The sequence below is a fragment of the Microtus pennsylvanicus genome, chromosome 1, assembly GCF_037038515.1.
Source record: "Microtus pennsylvanicus isolate mMicPen1 chromosome 1, mMicPen1.hap1, whole genome shotgun sequence".
Lineage (NCBI taxonomy): Eukaryota > Metazoa > Chordata > Mammalia > Rodentia > Cricetidae > Microtus > Microtus pennsylvanicus.
In genome coordinates, this window is record NC_134579.1 from 194,754,882 (window position 1) to 194,774,411 (window position 19,530).

The following is a 19,530-nucleotide window of genomic DNA, read 5'->3' on the forward strand; positions in this document are numbered from 1 at the left end:
ACATTCTCAGCCTTAAAACTGAGGGAAGGAATGTTACTGGTAACAATGAGGTGAGAGGCAAGAATGTAGCTAAATACCTTATAGCACAGGGTAGCTCCTACCACAGGAATTACCTAGTTCCCAAATTGTCAATAGTGCAGATGCTCTGAAACTGGTCTTGTTCAAGGATATAACACTAATCTCCATTCTTAAGTATTTCCCATGACTGATTTGGCATAATTTTCTCTTGACTTGTCTTAGAGTAAATTCTCTTTCTGCTTTACTGTTCTCTGTAGCAGACTTGCTAGTCACAATTCTCTTCCCAATCCATTTTTTATGTTTATGTTTCATATTCTCTTTCCATGTTTCTTGGGTCCCAGGAATTTAACCTGCATCTCTGAATGTGTAATTCCATCTGTACTCTATTTTTGAACTCAGTTGAGCTCTGGTCATACCCATCACACAGGTACTTCCTGCTCATCAGGTCCCAAATAGGGAAGTCAGTCAGATCATTGCTCTTCTGTGTCTCCTGCACTGACTGATATGTGACATTGCTCCCTAAGTTCAGGCTCTTACATTCGATCAACACACTTCTTTCTGTCTGTCCCAACTTTCACAGTACCACCACTGAAGGTATGTAATCTAAAACAACTTTTAAGTCTCATAATGCTTCCTTAGCATCACATTTACGCAGATGTGTTTTAAATACCTCTGTGTAGCACTTGGAACTGTTTGGATCAAGCCCAATGATTTCTAGTTGGGTAGACCTGGGGGTGCAGCACACTGGTAGAACACGTTCCTAGCATGGGGCAAGGCCTGGAATCCAGCCCCGGTAGACCACCTCCAGATCATAGGAAGTTGAAGTGGGTGGGGTTATACAGGTCAAATGCTTAGGACACATAATGTACTCTATAAAGAAGTATCCAGATGCCAGTAGTGCTCTTGTTAAGGAATAGTAAATTTTGCTTTTGGTTTTACTTAGGGAGAGAAATGCAGAGTACTAATCCTGGCAGGAGTCTAAAGAGGAACAGCATGGAAATACGGACTGGAACTTAAGGGGAATTAATAAATTATGTTAAAAACTGTAGAAGTGCAAAGAGACCAGTTGGGGCTAGCCTGTTGCTTTGTTGTTTGGTGTGCTAGTCTTTTCTGGGCAGGTAGTCACACTTAGTCTCTGCACACATAACTGGCAGCTGCTAGTGTGGGCCTGTGCCATCATGTCTTCTTCCTTGGCATGGCCAGAACTGTGTCTACTCAGTTCTTGCCCTGCTAGATTCTTAATTTCCCACTTTGGATACACGTTTTGCTAATTTTACTACCTCTTTCTTAGAGCTTCAGCTAACACCTTACAAAGCTTCTTTGACAAATAAAAATGCCATAACTGTATAGTAAGATTTCCATTCATGGTAGTAACAACAGTAGTAAGCTTTATATGCTAGGTACTGTCAACTCTCTAAGCATTAGTGCTCACTAAAAATTATAGCCTTGCTATATAAATTTAAATACACACACATTATACACATTTTTAAAAGTAAAATACCATCCCACTTTCTTGGGGCTAGTATTCCTTGGAATTGGTACTTACCCGTTTGCCTTTTCCCCCACTTTAAAAAGTAAATATTATTTTTTAGGGCAGATTGAAACAAAATTGAAAATACAGTTAATGTGTTTGTACTCTCTATTATCACATGGAGCCTCTCACCCCACTGTCAGCAGGTTCTGCACACAAACTGGGTCCTGAGCCTCTGTTGATACATAGCAGCACTGAATTCTAAAGCTAACTTTTAGGGTTCACTGCTGGCGTTTATGTGCTGTGGATTTTGATAAGGGTACAATGATATGCAGTTTCTGTCGTGGTATATCATAACAGAGTAGCTGCACTGACCTAGAAACACTTTCATTCCTCTCCTCTTCTCTGGTGACAACTGATTTTGTTAGCGTCTCTATCACAGGTGGTCTTGATGGTTTTAAAAGGCATAGTCTAAGTCCAGGTACTAGGTGGTCGTTGAGAATTTGTAAGAATCTGTCAGTCTCTATGCAAACAAATACCTCTTAAGAAATGGACCTGCTTTGTTACTATGTTTTCTTCACTTCTGGGAACCTGCTAGCTGTTTGAACTCTGCATGGGTAACATGTGTAAGACTGCAGAAGTACTTCTTTGTTGCTTTCTGGCTGAATACTTTAAGAGAATGGTTGTTTTCAGCCAGGTGGTGGTGGTGCATGCCTTAATCCTAGGACCCGGGAAGTAGAGGCAGGTGGATCTCTGAGTTCCAGGCCAACCTGATTTACAAGAGCTAGTTCCAGGACAGGTTCCAAAGCTACAGAGAAACCCTGCCTCAAGTATCAAAAAGAGAGGTGGGGGGAGAGGAGGACAGAGAGGAGAGAGAGAAAATATGGTTGTTTTTTTCACATCTGGACAGTGGAGTTCTGTGTAGGCCAATAGTTAGTTTGATCAGACATCCTGGCCATTAGTATCTGATGACTCTAGAAGAAAAGTTGAGATGAGACTGGTCTATTTTCTCAATGCTATTTGCTGTTCAGGACAATCTAAAACCCCTGATAAAACATTCACAGACACCACCAGAACTGGTTGGTTTAGTAGCTTCATATTAATTCCTAGCTGCACTTCAGTGACTCATTTTTAAAGGAACTCTGGAACTGCCTGTTATTATACCCACATCTTGAGAAACCTTTATACTGCACTGTCAGAAGGCCTGGAACACAGTTGATCTATGAAGGATTTGGGTTTCTTGAAACTTGCCAGTATGTTTTTCAGCAGATATTTAATAATAGAAAATAAATTCTTTTGGGACAGCATCATATTGGAAGAAAATGATGAATGTTTCTAAATCCGCCTGGTATTTGTTCCAGTGGTTATAACTGACATGTACTGGCCAACGGTGATAGATTGGAGTCCTCGTGTCCTATGTACTGACTCTCTTTTATTCTTCTTTTAGAAGCTCCTTGTGCCACGCCCCTGATCTGCAGCTTTGGGAGGCCAGTGGACCTGGAAAAGGATGACTACCAGAAGGTGGTGTGCAACAACGAGCACTGCCCGTGCAGCACCTGGATGCACCTGCAGTGCTTCTATGAGTGGGAGAGCAGCATCCTGGTGCAGTTCAACTGCATTGGCCGGGCCCGCAGCTGGAACGAGAAGCAGTGCCGCCAGAACATGTGGACCAAGAAGGGCTACGACCTGGCTTTCCGCTTCTGCTCCTGCCGCTGTGGGCAGGGCCACTTAAAAAAGGACACAGACTGGTACCAGGTAAAGCGGATGCAAGATGAAAAAAAGAAGAAGTCTGGGTCAGAGAAGAACTCAGCAAGGCCTCCAGGGGAGGCTGGGGAAGAGGCGAAAAAATGCAGGCCCTTGAACAAGTCCCAGAAAGGCCTGAACCATGACCTTCCCCGGCGGCATTCCATGGACAGGCAGAACTCCCAGGAAAAGACAGTTAATGCTGCAGCCTATGGGGCCCGCTCCCCCTGTGGCTCCCCTGGCCAGTCCCCACCCTCTGGTTACTCTATCCTCTCCCCAGCCCACTTTAGTGGTCCCCGCTCCTCCAGATACCTTGGGGAATTTTTAAAGAATGCCATTCATCTTGAGCCTCACAAAAAGGCCATGCCTGGGGGCCATGTGTTCAGAAATGCCCACTTTGATTACAGTTCAGCTGGGCTGTCTGTACACAGGGGAGGACACTTTGACACCCCTGTACAGTTCCTGCGGCGATTGGACCTCTCTGAACTCCTCGCTCACATCCCCAGGCATAAGCTGAACACTTTCCATGTTCGGATGGAAGACGACGCCCAAGTGGGCCAAGGCGAGGATCTACGGAAGTTCATTCTTGCAGCCCTCAGTGCCAGCCACAGAAATGTTGTAAACTGTGCTTTGTGCCACCGGGCACTTCCTGTGTTTGAACAGTTCCCACTAGTGGATGGAACTCTGTTCTTAAGCCCCTCAAGACATGATGAGATTGAATATGATGTTCCTTGTCACCTTCAAGGTATAGGTGTTGATTCACCTTGCCTGCTTTCTGTTTGTTAACACCCAAAAAGCAAACAAGATGGAATTGCATTTTTTAAAATTTTATTACAACTGACATGTTTTTGTTCTAGCCAAGGGCTAGGTAACATGAGTATTTGAGCTTCACCCAGTGGGCTGGTGGTTTTTGTATTCTGATGTCACTGTACTGGGTATAGGTGGTCTGGTGGGTAATTTTATGTCTTTATTCTGTGCTAATTTGAAGAAAGGACCACTGATATTTAGCTTTTCACAACAGAGTAAAAATTTAGAGAAGGAATTACATTATTCTCTTTGCTGTGAAATAGTTTGAATCCTTTAATGTGCCTAGCAGGCTGTGATCCTTGTAAACTGGGAAAGTGGGAAACAAGAAGGCCCCATATGACTTCTTGAATTAATTTAAAAATTGTGAAAGATAAGACTATTGATAGCATCAAAAGGAAAATGGGGGATGATTGAAAGCCCAGGCTTGACCTTGGTTGAGGGAGTGTAGTGGTTAGCTTATATGTTTGACAAAGACTTGGGCACATTTTAGTTATAAATTGAAAGGCAAAGAATTGGTTAGTGTAGGTGTGAGATTAAAACTGTTGTTGTCCAAAAGGAAGAAATGCATGATATATGAGTTTAACAAAAATGCTAGAGAATCAGATAAAAATGACTCCTGTCTTCTTCCCACTAAACCCTGCTGTCTCCGCCCCCAGAGCCAAACACTTAGAAATGCTAACTGATTCTTCAAGGTTTTTGACATCAGGGTTTTAAATAGTTATTTTCATTCTCCAGTTTTAGATACTGTCTTCTGCCTGTACTGGTGTTTAAGGCGGATGACTACTTATCTCCTTCTGGGGATAAATCCCTAGTGTTTCTGCTGTTAGTGCTGTTGAACCAAGATATATATTCCCATTATAGAAACAGTCTTGTCAAGGACACTGTTTTAAATGAGAGCTCTTTTCTTCATGTTTTCATTGCCTTAGATTTTTTATTTTGTTTTGGGAGGCAAAGATCTTGCTGTGTAGCCCAGGATGGCTGCAGAATCACAGTTCCCTGAGAACTGATGCATTAAGAGCTAACTGTTGGTGTAGAATCTGAAGGGTCAAGTGCCTGAGAGTGATGGTTTTATTTTTTGTATTTTAACTTTGGAAGGTTACTCTCCTTCAGCAGCTTTGTAAACCACTTCTACACACTTAACATAGTTTTTGAAGTTTTTCTATTCTGTAAACATCTCTTAAGGCTTTCATCCCCATTATCTCCATTCTGCCTGGAGCACTCAGGACCCTAGTGTTCTAAAATCCCACCATGATGTGCTCCTCAGCCCCTGTCCCCTTCATTTACTGTGGACTATCTTGGATTGTTGAATACATAGACTTAGATCCTCACTCTGGAGATTCCTTACTTTTGGTTTATTTCTTTTTACACTTATATTTATTCTTCTTTTTACACTTACAGTACTGGAACTCCTGTTGATGTGACACCATACCTCCTAGATTGACATTCCCGACTCCCCTTTGATGGGAAAGGAAATCCTTGGGTTTATCTTTACTTGTCTCTAATCTGTTATACTTTCTGGAAACAGAACATTTTCTTGGATTTGTCTTCTACTATTTTTAATTTCCAGAGGCTTATTTGTTTTTGTTTTATTTCTTGAGACACTCATTATGTAGATCAGACTGACCTTACAGAGATCTGCCTGCCTCTGCCTCCCAAATACTGGGTTACAGGTGTGCACCAGCAAGCCTAGTTTCAAGGACTTTTCAATAGTACCACATTCTTGTTTCTCAGGCATACTTTCTTTTATTATCTTTCAGAGGAAGAAAAAGGAGCTAGGAGTAGTTAGGATTAGTCTTGTTTGTGTGTTTTGCATGATTCTCTGGAGTCCTTTAGCCTTTGTTATGAGGTGGGATAGATAGCACAAAGCCTTGTGGCCTGTTGGGATTTAAAGCCCTCCTATAGTTCCATGGCAGGGTTGGTTGGTTGGCTTCTACATATCCAACAGGTAACAGGCTGGTTGGCTTCTGTTGCCCCAGCTGGGATGGGTTCTATGTCTGCTTTCATATTTCACTAGGCTAGTTTGGGATTTTTTGTAAAGTTGTGTTTTTAATTAAGACCGTTGTACATATTTATTGTTTATAGTGTAATGTTTTAATGCCTGTTTATATTGTGTAATGATAAATTAGGGTAATGAAGATACCATTCACCTCATATTTATAATCTCTGGCAAGACATTCAAAACCCTAGTTATTTTGAAAAACACTACATCATTCTGTGACTATAGTTGCACCAGTACAGTGAGACATTAGAACTTTTACTTCTAACTGTAAGTAGTTGTGTGTCCTTTAACCAGCTTCTTCCCACCCATCTCATCCTCCCTCCCTTTCCTAGCCTTAGGTAGCCATTGTTCTTACTTCTGTACTCCTATCAGTACCTTTACATGCCACAACTATGTGAATCATATGATATTAGTCTGACCTTGGCATATTTTTATTACTTAATGTAATGTTCAGATTTATCCATTTTATGGCAGTATGATTTGTTGTGCTACCTTTTATTCTTGTGGTGGGGTTTACCACCCAACTCAAATCACATGGAGTCTTATTCTTAGTTTTGAATTCCTGGCCTTAGCTTGGCTTCTTCTTATTTATTTATTTGTTTGTTTGTTTGTTTTTGCCAGCTTTTCTTAACAATTATCCTGACTACCTTTTGCCTCTGGGCTTTTATCTTTCTTCATTTGGTATATCTTACTTTGCTTCTTTCTCCATGACTTGCTGTGTAGCTAGGTGGTTGGCTCCTGGTGTCCTCCTTTTCTGGTTCTCTCGTTGCTCTTTTTCAGTTCTCCTATTTATACTCTGTGCTTGCTAGCCCTGCCTAGCCTTGCTCCTGCCTCGCTAGTGACCGTTCATCTCTTTATTAGGATGATCAAGTGATTTAGACAGGCACAGTAACACAGCTTCACAGAATTAAACAAATGCAGCATAAACAAAAATCACACACCTGAAAACAATATTCCCGACAATGATTAAATTTCTTTTATGGCTAAATATGTGTGTATATGTATATATACAAAAGTATTTTCTCTGCTCATTTGGTGGACTCTTGGTTTGAGTCCATCGCTGTTAAGAGTATTGCTGCAGTGACTGTGGGAGTACAAGCACTTTTGACATACTGATTTCATTTCCTTTGGCTGCATACCCATGGTGTGATTTCTGGATCATACGGTATTCTAATTAAGTTTCTTTTTTTACATATTCTATTGTTATTCTTAGGTAATTCATATTTTTGTTTGTGTATTTATTTTTGAAAGATGATCTTTGTAGCCTTGGCTGGCTGGAACTGGCTATATAGATCAGGCTCATCTCGACCTCAGAGATATTAACCTAGCTCTGCCTCGAGAATGCTGGAATTAAAGATGTGAGCTACCGTGCCTGGCTCAAATTTTAATTTTTTGGGAGAACTCTGCTGTTTTCTGTCACGATTGTACTACATCCTACTGATAGTGGGTGAGGATTCACCTTGAACTTACTCAAATGGATAAAGCTGGAGAACATAATTAAATGAAATAAGCCAAGCACAGAAAGACAAAACCATATGATCCATATGATCTCATTCAGCTATAAACTCAAAAACAACTGATTTCAAAAGTATAGAATTGAATAGTGCTCGGCTAAGACTGGAAAGGGTAGGGGCCACCATTCCCAGGGTGGGAAAGAGAATGGTCAGTGACAGAAACACAGTTATATGGGAGTTAGATTTCTTCCTGTTTTATAGAAGTGGAATTTGTGTTTTTGTTTTTATTGAGCACAACTGCTAGTAATTTTAGAGAGAAGTGGGTAGAAACACCTTTATTTTATTTTTATACCTTAAAACTCGGACCATACTTTATAAAAATGAATTAGGGTACTTATGATGGACATATTTATTTTTATGTCCACCAAGTATATGTTTGTCAGTCCAACTTAGCAGATGTGCTAGATGAAGTCATCAGTGTATAATCTTGGTATATAAAATGATTTTATAAAATGTAACTGACCGTCCTAAACCCGAGGCTGTGACTAATAGCGTCACACATGGAATTAGTAAATAGCATCACACATTATGTAATCCTGTACATTGAGTATTCTGAGATTTCCAAGGAAGAGAGGGCCACTTGGGTTTGGATCTTCAGGAGGCAGTATGAAGGCAGTATGAGGGATGGTGGCTAAAAGAAAACCAGTGAGGTTATGATGAGGAGATGAAGAGAACTGTTTGGTTGGAAATGTTGCAGAGTGGAAAATGAGTAGGAGATGTGGAGAGCAGGCTGGGGTGAGGCAGGGCGTTCCTTTCAAGCCATTGTAGAAACCCTTTGCCATGTGATTATGACTTGAGAGCTTTTTCAGCATTTAAAAAACAAACCTATAATAATATACCCCCAAAACATTGCTTGGAAGGTTTGGGACCTAGAGTCGGGGTTGAAACGTTGTCATATCTATATGCATGAAGATGAGAAGCTACTGTCTGAGATAGTGAGAATTAGAAAGAAGAGATAGCTGCAGGAGGCTTTTTAAAGAAATTGCCCATTTGGAGTATCTTGACTATACAAAAGGGTCTTCTTTAGTTCACCTTGATTCCAGACCAGATAAATGATGCTTTCACAGGCAAGCGTAGGTAAGGTTGGGAAAAGGCCCATTTTAACGGGAAAGAAGGGGAGAGCATTTGAATATGTTTAGTTCATTTTCTGTGGAGATATCTAGCAAGCACTGTTAGAAACAAGCATTTGGGGTGAACACGTGGGAGCTTATTTTTAACATCGGTGGCTAAATCTTGGCAATAAAAGTCTTCAGTGACAAGAAAAGAGGAAATGACTGTGATAAAGCTCAAGACTAAATTCTGAGGGCGTTGATCAGGGAGGGGACGGAGAAAGGCAAAAATTAGATAGGCCTGCCTGTCAGTATGCACACTGGTATGTAAGCATACACAGAGATAATATAAGGTGGTGGTCAATGCACTCTACAGGGTACTGACAAACTTCTGGTTTTCAAATCTGTAGTCGGAGTTTAATGAATACTAAAGTCCAGTACCACAAAAAAATATATTAGTCATGGGTCAGTGATTCTATTGCTGCACCTCAGAAGTCTGGGTGATCTTATTTATAGCAAGCTCTTATCCCAACCACGCTTTTAAAGCGTTTTCAGTTCCAACAGAATGACCACATTCTTGGGCATGGAATTCCTCCGTTCAGTTAATTATATGTTGCTGAGATGTTTATTGTGTTTTGTTATTCCCTTGCTTTGCCCCTTACTCCTTCTGATCCTCCCAGCTCTGCTTCCAGCCCCTTCTCTGTGATTCAGGAAATGGTTTTGTTTGGTCTTCATGAGTAAGACGGTCTAGTTTTTGTATTATATGTCATTGTCCCAAAAGGACTCTGCTTACATAATCTTTCCTATGGCTCAGAAATTCTCTGGATAGGACTTGGTGGAATGATAATGTAAAATAAATCCAGAAACTAAGTTTTGACTCAGGTTTCCCAAAAGTTGGCTCCTTATTTTCGAGACAGGGTTTCTCTGTAGCTTTGGTGCCTGTCCCGGAACTAGCTCTTATAGACCAGGCTGGCCACAAACTCCCAGAGATCCGCTTGCCTCTGTCTCCTGAGTGCTGGGATTAAAGGCGTGCGCCACCACTGCCCGGCCTCCTTATTTTCATTGTAAGCTTTCACAAGCTACCCAGGCTCTTTAATCTTCTGTCTCTCCTGTTTGAAATGGGAATAACAATCATGAGTCCTTTGTATAGCACTGCAGTGAGAGTTAAATGAAGTAATTGATAGAGGACTCACAGCCCAGAGCAGACCCTTGGTAAGTGCACAGGGAATGTTCTTGTCTTCACCATCACAGCCATTGTTACTAACATCTTCCGTGTCTGGTGTTCACTTCTATTAGCAGCATAGATGCCTCTCAGGTAGGACCAAGGAGGAGACTGGAAACAAAGTGTTCTAGTGGCTCACAGATAATTGAATTGACTTTTGGATATGATCCCAGGTGCTCAGTGGGTTTGGCATGTGAAACCTTGTTTTCACTGTTTAAGAACAGGGGTGGGTGGCATTGTAAGAAGCTCGCTCTTCCTGGTTTTAGCCTAGGCATCCCCCACTTTATAGTGTCATGCCCCATCTATTATTCATTCAGCACACAGAGCTTTTCACATTGCTGACATTATGCTGGACACTCAGGTTGACAAGGATCGATAAGGCATGGGTCCTGCTCTCAAGGAAAAAAGGTCCATGGAAGCAAATGCAATGGAAAGCTTCCCTCTATGAACCACTAGGTGCCCTTGCGGTTAAAAACGAAGAGAGCTGGTCTTTGCAAGTAACTGGTAAAAACCCTTAGTCTGACTTTTGGTAGTGAACAGCACATTCTGAATAAGATCCACTGTGCAGCATTCTGGGGGGCTGTTCCCTGTTCTCAGCCGTGTTCTAGAGTTTTCTCTGTTCTCAGCCGTGTTCTAGAGTGCTCCATGTTCTCAGCCATGTTCTAGAGTGCTCCCTGTTCTCAGCCGTGTTCTAGAGTGCTCCCTGATCTCAGCCACGTTCTAGAGTTCTCTCTGTTACCAGCCGTGTTCTAGAGTGCTCCCTGATCTCAGCCACGTTCTAGAGTTCTCTCTGTTCCCAGCCGGGTTCTAGAGTGCTTCCTGTTCTCAGCAGTGTTCTAGAGTGCTCCCTGATCTCAGCCGGGTTCTAGAGTGCTCTCTGTTCTCAGCAGTGTTGCTGTTACATATTGCCCAAGGAAGATCCTGGACATGCTGACTAATTATTTGAACCTTTACCTTTTTCATATAATTGGCTGGCCTGTTCCCTTTATAAACATTAAGTCCTAGTGAAGGAATGAAGCTGTGACTTTAAAAAACCCAGTAAATAATATTTTGGACTTCAGGTCCTTGATGAACAGTGAAGGAATGAAGTTGTGACTTTAAGAATCCAGTACACAATACTTTGGACTTGTAATGTATCACAAGTAACATGTAATTCTAGTTCCTAAATTAGCTGCGGTGCTAGCCGGGCCGTTTTGGAAATGAGGACAGTTAACATAGTAATTGTGGCTATGGTAAAATTCTGGGCTGACAATACAGAGTCAGATGTTTTTCGATGAATATTTTGTGGCTTGCAACTCATCAGGCCAGTGGTGTTGGTTCCTGTTGGTTCATTGTATGCTGCACTTAGACTCTGGAGAAGCCTGGTGATTCCAGGCTGGTTATAAGCATGTGAATTTATTGTTTGGATTTGGATGGGCACACAATGTAAGCACATTTTAGAAAAGTAAATTAAAGCAAGTGTCTATTTTCAATAAGTTTGAATTTGTGATCTTGATAGCAATAATTCACTGTTATCCTAACAGGACTGCTTAAGGATATATGATGGAATCTGCCTTGCTTTTCATATTTATTCAACTGATAAAATGTTTGCTTTTTGTTGTTTATGAGGGCATTTGTATTGCCACCATAGCCACCCTCAGCCTTGTGCTTTCTGTGCGCAGGGAGACTCATGCACCTGTATGCAGTGTGTGTGGACTGTCTGGAAGGGGTTCACAAGATCATCTGCATCAAGTGCAAGTCCCGGTGGGATGGCAGCTGGCACCAGCTGGGCACCATGTACACCTACGACATCCTGGCTGCCTCTCCCTGCTGTCAGGTTGGTATCCACTGAAGTGAGGGTGCAGTAGGTGACACTGGACTTCTGCCACCAAGGTACCTTAGAGAGTTAAAGGCTGCCTGGTGGTTACCTTGAGGGAGCTGTGAGGGCTTGGAGAAGGTGCTTCTAAGGGTGCAGAATAATTCAAGTGCCTTAGTTGTTATCTTGTAGAAGAATATTATGTAGTCAGAGAGAGATATGTACAGTAATAGACAGAGTATTTTCCATCTGTTATGTCAGAAAAAAATGTTACAAAACTTACCTTGCTTCTAGTTTTTTAATTCTTACTTATTTTTTAAAACAATCTTGTCTCACTTTTCATATTAATCCCACTTCCCTCCCCTCCTGTCCCCATACCCTCCACCCGTGCACTCCTCAGAGAGTGTAAGACTTCCCATGGGGACTCAACAAAGTCTGTCCCATAACTTTGAGGCAGGGCCAAGGCCCTCACCCCTATATCTAGACTGAGTGTGGTATCTCTCCAAAGAGAATGGACTCCAAAAAGCCAGTTCAAGCACTAGGGATAAATTTTGGTCCCACTGCCAGTGGCCCTACAGACTGCCCAAGCCACACAACTGTCACTCATATTCAGAGGGCTTAGTTTGGTCCTATGCAAGTTGCCTCGCTGTCTGTCTGGAGTCAGGGAGCTCTCTCTAGCTCAGGTCAGTGTTTCTGTGAGTATCACCATCATGGTCTTGACCCCTTTGCTTGTATTATTGGTTCTCCATCTCTTTGAGTGAACTCTAGGAGATCAGCCCAGTTCTAGCTGTGGATCTTGCTTCCATTTCTAACTAAGCATTAAAAGTCTCTGCTGAGCTCTGCAGCTGGTCAGGTGGCCTGGGGATTAGATTTCTGTGCATGGTTTCTTTAGTTTTCATTTTGTTTGCTTGTAATTTTCTCATTTTGTATAAGTAATTTGTATTACATTTGTATCAAAAGGTTAAAAAAAAAGGTTATAATTTACACTGAAAAGGAAAGTTTTACTTTCTACAACAGACCAAATTTTCCTCTTGCTTACTTTCTGTGAGAGCTGGCAAAACCCAAACCTCTCACTTTTGAGTTGTGTGAGATTGCCAGAAAAATTCCTAATTCTTTTTTTTTGTTTTTCGAGACAAAATTCCTAATTCTTAAAGTGCTAGAAGAGCAGCATTCTTCTCTGACTCTAGGAGCACCTGAGGAATAACTGCCAGAAGGAAAGGAGGAAGGGGTTGATACAAACCCTATTAGATAAGAAACTAAAAAGACAAAAATCCCCAGGAATACCTGAATTTATTATCCTCATGCTTGAGGAAGAACTTATTACCTAATTCCCTGCTAGGCGTTCCTGGGTAGCAGGAACATTTTCTCCTCCTGTTGCCACTTTTTTCAGTAGATACCAGTTTCTGTTGAGTTCAAAGGCTGGCAGAGATCAGCTGTTTGTTTGTTTGTTTTGGATAAGGCTGACTAGTTTTCTGCTCTTGTGGTATACGGACTGCATTTTCAGACTCAAGGTTATCTTTGAAAATGAGTTACCACAATCTTGTAGTTAATCACTGTCATGTTTTATGGTTACTGCTGTGCCTTAGTGTCCACCCCTAAGATGAGAGAAACTAAAGGAAGTGGCACCGTTCTCTACACATATGTGATGTAGCAGGAGGGACGTGAACAAAACTCATGGCACCTTAGTGTTGCGTGGGACCTTGCAGAGCTCACTCAGCCTTCTGAGTTGTTGCTTAAAATGGATGACTCAAATTTTTGATTGTTTTGCCCAGGTCTACATAAATTGTGTCATAGCTGTGACTAAAACCTGTGATTCCTATTCTGAACTTTTCTACTACATGTTGAAAGGCCGTGGGATTTTCATATCTTCAAATAGAAATATGCAATGGCATCCCGCCCCCCAGTCCTCTAGTATATACTGCATATTCACTCACTAAATATAAACTGATATATGCCCAGACTATATTTTCTGGTCCCCCCAACTGAAATGGAAATGGAAAACCTGTTTGATTACTCTTTATTATTAATCATTTGAAAGTATTCATTGTGAGGATATAGTAGGAGGCACTACAAAGGATTCCAGGTAAGTCTGAGGCAAAAATAAGAATAATTGGTTAAAGAGAACATTAAACTCAAGACTCAGAGAGGGATGACGTAGTTAAAGGGAGTTCATTTTAGGTTGCAGAAAGATAGTCCGTGTATTGCTGAAATGTGCACTCTGGAACACATTTAGTTTAAATCCCAGCTGTTCTGCTTTCTGTTTTCTTGGGCATGGTATTTATCACTGTGTGCCCCTTTTCATCATCTCCCTCACAGGAATGCTTTCAGGACAAATTTGTTAGCACATTTTTAGGAAGGATCTAAATTAAGACTGTTTAATCTGTAATTTCTGCCTATCCACTTCACTCCCAGATCTATTATGAAGGGCTCCAGGATTGTGCTGTTAGAGGCCCAGGCCCAGGTGAAGATGTCACATGCTAGTGAGTTCCAGCAGTCTCAAGATATACATAACACTCCTGCCTAGATTGCCAATTTTGATTGGATATTTTTGAGAAATTTTATTTTTATATAAAAGAAAGCAATGTTATGTGGAATCAAATGAAAGTGTATATGAGCTTTTGAAATAAACCTGAACTCTTCAGGAAAGTTTTTCATTGTAGGTTTGGGTGCAGGGAGCCAGTTTCAGCCATTTGCCTAAAATCCAGGGGATTGGTGGTCGCTGTTAGGTAACTGGTGGAGATGATCAGGTAGTTTCTCGTTGATAGGCACCTCATATTAATAGAGAACCTGGGAGACTGTCATCTTTAGAAGAATGATAATAAACACCAGAATGTGTATCTTAGATGTGCATACCCTGATTCTGTTAATAATGGAGATGCTTCTCTGAATTTTAGTCAGTTCCCAGCACTTTGATCAGATGGCTTTGGATGAGTATTGTGAAGCCAGTGACACTGTGGTTCATGATGTCTGTTTCCCCAGGCCCGTCTGAACTGCAAGCACTGTGGCAAGCCTGTGATCGACGTACGGATCGGAATGCAGTACTTCTCTGAGTACAGCAATGTCCAGCAGTGTCCACACTGTGGGAACCTGGACTACCATTTTGTGAAGCCATTCTCCTCCTTCAAAGTTCTTGAAGCTTATTGATGAAAGCTTTGCTTTAGTAATAGCTATTTTATTGATATTATTACTTTACTACATATCTTTTATAGGGGAGCATTCTGTGACATTAATTTCTTTTCTAATTTAAAACAGAGTTTACTTTGTATATTTGTGCCACTAAAATGAGGGCTGCCCCTTGCCCTTTCTTAATTCCCAAATGTTGGTGTGTGGTTAAGACTGGAGTGCAAATGGGAAATTGGACAGATTTTGGTTGGTAGGGTTTCAGTCTCATGCAGAATCTCTGATGCAGTACTGAGGTAGCAGGAAGGATGGGTGCCATTTAGGTGTGGGATTCTGTGGTGAAGCTAAAGGTGTGGTAGGAGTTGGGAGGAAGCTTTTTCTAATGTTAGCTCTCTTGAGAGACCCACTGTTAGATGTTTGGGCCTTGGGAAAAATAAGTGACAAATGAATGTAAGTCTAAACCTGGAGAGCCAGTACTGCATTAGGCTGCCTGGACTCTGTTCTTCAGTTCAGGGTGAGGTCAGCTTACTCCCACTGATAGATAGGTGATTTGAGAATAGTTCTGAGTGTTTTCTCTGACAGTTTGTATAATTTAACAGTTTTCATACCGGAAATAATAGCCAAATTATCTGACACTTGAAAACTGTTGCTGTTGTAAATGTTTTAGGTGAGCTGAATATAACAGGTCTTGTGAAGTGAAATTGGAAATGATGAATACTGAATCAAGAGGGCAGAAAGCAGAACGTGGTTATTTGGATCGTGTCTCTAGAACCTACAGAAAATTTGCACATGCTGTAGGTTTGGTGGGCATCGTTTACAGATTGCATTGCTGAAGCAGTTGCTTGGTATCCAGATCTTCTGAGGCAAACCTCTAGCCTAACTGCTGTGCTCCAGAACCAGTCATGCTACACTTCTCATTGTCTACTGCCACATTAGCCCATTTAATACTGAGTTCCCCAAATCAGAGTTGGCCTAGGAAGGAAGGGGAAATTGGTTAGAATGATGAAGAACAGTTTTTATTCTTTTAAAAGTATGTTTCATTTTGGTAGCAGTAATGCAAAGAGCATATCTGAAAATAGATCATCCTAAAGATTTCCATGATTCCTCACTGTTTCTTAAAAAAAAAAAGTTGCTTACAGAACACCAGGTATTCCAAAGTTCACTAGGACTTGGATACTTGAATGTGCTGAAGATATCCCTTATAGAATTAGAATTAGAGAATTACTTCTCATGAAGGAATTTGGTAATTTCAAGTATGATACAGAAATATACATTAAAAGACTACTAAAAATAACCGTTTTATGAATAGGCAAATTTGGGGTTCATGTAAATATTTTATATCACTTGGTTTATGCCATCCTAGGGGGCTTTTCTTTTCATAATTGTCTAAACATTATTGCCAATGAGTTTTACGTTCTACAGAAGTCTTGGTGTTTAATTTGAAACAACAGCATTTAAGAACCTATGCTAAACTAAAACTTTTTGTCAGTTGGTTTGTTACTTCTGGTTTTGTGTTTGATGATCTGAAAAGTTTCATAATCTGCAAGAAATGCTGAAGTTGCATAGGACAAACAATAATCATTATTGATCAGATGGTGTTTAATACAACTACGTTAGATCTACAGGATATAATATTTGCAAATTTGTCTTTGATGCACAAAGCTATAATTATGAGTTAGCTGTTTTCCTATGAATCTGTTGTACACTCAAGTTTAAAATTTTGGTAAGTTTCTATTCAGATTCCATATTTGTCTTCATGTTTGTTCCTTATTTTTTAGAATAAGTAAAATACTTGTAATGCTGTTCTTTAACCTATTGACATTTTCTAGTAAAACTATGTTATTGTTCTGAAGTCAACCTATCTTTTGCACCCAGTGAGTTCTTTAGATTGAAAAAACCAAACAAGAACCCAAAACAGTGTGGAACTGTAAGTCACATTTTATTCTTGTTCCTTAGTTTGTTCTCTGACCCCCACATGAAGAAGTTTCACTATAATTGGATATTTGATTTTGATGTTATATGGATGATAAAATGAGGACTATAGATGTGTGTAGTTATATACAAAGAGAAACATGAGCCACATACTCTAATACTTATCATTTGCTATATTGTTGATTTGAATTTTGTCTAAAAAGGAAAATTTGGCTTATTTAAAGAGTAAAATAAAATTGTACAATACTTGCTTTATAGGTAAATATTACTTTGGAAATCTGCTGACCTTAATGTTTTCACCACACTTTGCCAGAACGCATTGGTTAGAATTTAAATGTTTCGAGAAAGATCACCACCGTTTTTGTTGTAGTTGCAATATTAAAGGGCTTCAGTTGTTTGAGGTTTCTGTCCTGCCTGGTTCTGCAGTTATTCATTCCCAAAGAATCACACAGAGGTCTACATCAATTATAAACTTATTGGCCCAGAATCTCAGGCTCTACTTATTAACTAATTCTTTTTTTTTTTTGATTTTTCGAGACATGGTTTCTCCGTAGCTTTTTTGGTTCCTGTCCTGAAACTAGCTCTTGTAGACCAGGCTGGCCTCGAACTCACAGAGATCCTCCTGCCTCTGCCTCCTGAGTGCTGGGATTAAAGGCGTGCGCCACCACCGCCCGGCTTAACTAATTCTTATAACTAATATTAGCCCATAATTCTTGTCTATGTGGGCCACATGCCTTGGTACCTTTTTTGCGAGGCAGTCACATCTTGCTTTCTCTGCAGCTGGGTCATGACTGGAGACTGAGCATCCCTCTTCCCAGAATTCTCCTGTTCTCATTGTCCCACCTCTGTTTCCTGCCTGGTCGTCCTGCCTATACTCCATGCCTGGCTACCGGCCAATCAGCATTTTATTAAAAATAATACAAGTGACAGGATAAATGACCATTGTCCCACAGCATTCATTCATCCAGGAGATCTAACTTCTGTTTTTCTCATGAGTAGTGTCCAGTAATTTGTAGTTTTGAGGTTGACTAATAATCTAAAGTGATTTTTATCTAATTAAACACTTTGAGTCATTTATTTTTAAAGAGTTCCATACTTTGAGCAAGTAAAACTTGTCTGCTTCCGTTTTGAGAGAAGCTAATTTCTGATCATTTTCTCTTCAGGCCTTCTCAACTCTCCTTTTTCATCTGATCACCCAGGCACATGGAAAACACTTGGTAACAGTGGTCTTATACCTTTAAAGGTAGACTTTATTCCATGAAATGGAGGGATGAGTGAATTGTTTTCTAGTGTACAAAGGACTTTTTCCAGCCTTCTTTAATTTCCAATTTTTGTAAAAAGGGGTTCATTTTTCTAAGTAAAGGAAATTTTCATACATTTTTGGGAAAAATTAACTTATGACAGAAGAATATTATGTGTTTAAATGCTAAAACTTAACATTGATTCATAACTTGCTAGACTACCTTCCTGAGTATTTCATATTATCTTACAGTACCAGTGCTAACTGTGCAGTCTGCACTGTGCCTGTTTTCTAACTTGTTTTATTTTCTTTTTAATCTCTTGAAGCACTTATTGAGTAGTTTCAGTTGGAGGATCAGGGAAGAGGTGAGGAGAAAGCACTTTTGTTTAGGGTGTGATTCCCATAGCAGAATGCTGCCTAGCTCAGTTCATCGTCATACTTTGTTGACTTTATTATTTTTCCAGGTAATGGAAAGACAATATAATGAATGGACACCGTGAAAACCAGCTCAAAAATATGTTGTCTATAAAGACTTTTTTGTCAAAATGTTTGGATTGCACTTTTGTTGAGGGAAGCCAGTGTAAATACTTAAAGAATGTTGATAAAATTGAAGCATTTGGGTTATGGAATCGTGTGGTGTTAGAGGGTTTCTGTATGTGAAAGGTATGTATTAAGAATAATAAAATTTTAGAAATGTTGAACTTTAATGTGTTACTAGATTTTGTTGGAATTTTTGAAAAATGATAAGAAAAGATAGTAGAGAAGTAGGGATAGTCTCAAGATTAGAAAAAAAATATATATCCAGAAAGCCATTCCAAAGTTACTACTGCAACTAATAAAAACTATATATTCTGGGCTAGTGAGATGGCTCAGCAGATCAGTGTAGGAGGGGGGCCCGCTTGTTAGTCCCAGCCACCTGGCTAGCTTAACCCCGAAATAACCACAGAAATGTATTCATTAAAACATTGCTTGGCCCATTAGCTCTATCTTCTTACTGGCTAACTCTTATATTTAACCAATTTCTATTAATCTGTATATTGCCTTGTTGTAGTGGCTTACTGGCAAAGATTAGGCAAATCGGACTCTGGCGGCTCCATGGTGTCTCCCTCTTCCTTCTTTCTGCCAGCATTCAGTTCTGTCTTCGCTGCCTACCCAAGTTCTGCCCTATCAACAGGCCAAGGCAGTTTCTTTACTCATTAATGATAATGACAGCACAGAGGGGGCTCCCACATCAAGTAAAGGTACCCACTACCAAATTTAATAACCTGAGTTTTATCCCCAGAACCCACATGGTGGAAGGAGAGATGAACTCCAAAAAGTTGTCCTCTTACCAGAACATGTATGTTGTTGTGCATGCACACATGTGATAGATAAATGTAAAAAAAGGGGGGGGGAGGAACTACAATTACAAATTCTTCACCGCTTACAAGTGTATCTCACATGTAAATTTCCTTTACAACACAATAATAGCAAATCAGCCTTCCCTTTGTTTCATGTGGGTAGTATAAAATTATTGTTATGTTTATAAAGGATTTTGTGGTATAGAGAGTGTTAAAAATTGAAAGAGTGTGGTTTTGATGCACTCTAGACCCATAGATACTGTCTTAGTGTTCTGTTGCT

The 19,530-nt window shown here is 40.3% G+C and overlaps 1 protein-coding gene across 1 annotated transcript in view; it reads left to right on the top strand.

The window, feature by feature from the left end:
• Heca (hdc homolog, cell cycle regulator) overlaps window positions 1-18,617 on the top strand; it is a 44,115-nt gene extending 25,498 nt beyond the window's left edge. The window contains exons 2-4 of the mRNA XM_075948458.1: window positions 2,937-3,977; window positions 11,485-11,639; window positions 14,598-18,617. Coding sequence (XP_075804573.1) covers window positions 2,937-3,977; window positions 11,485-11,639; window positions 14,598-14,762 — 1,361 coding nt within the window. The 3' untranslated portion in view covers window positions 14,763-18,617. The remainder of the gene's footprint in view (window positions 1-2,936; window positions 3,978-11,484; window positions 11,640-14,597) is intronic.
• The last annotated feature ends 913 nt before the right edge of the window (window positions 18,618-19,530 follow it).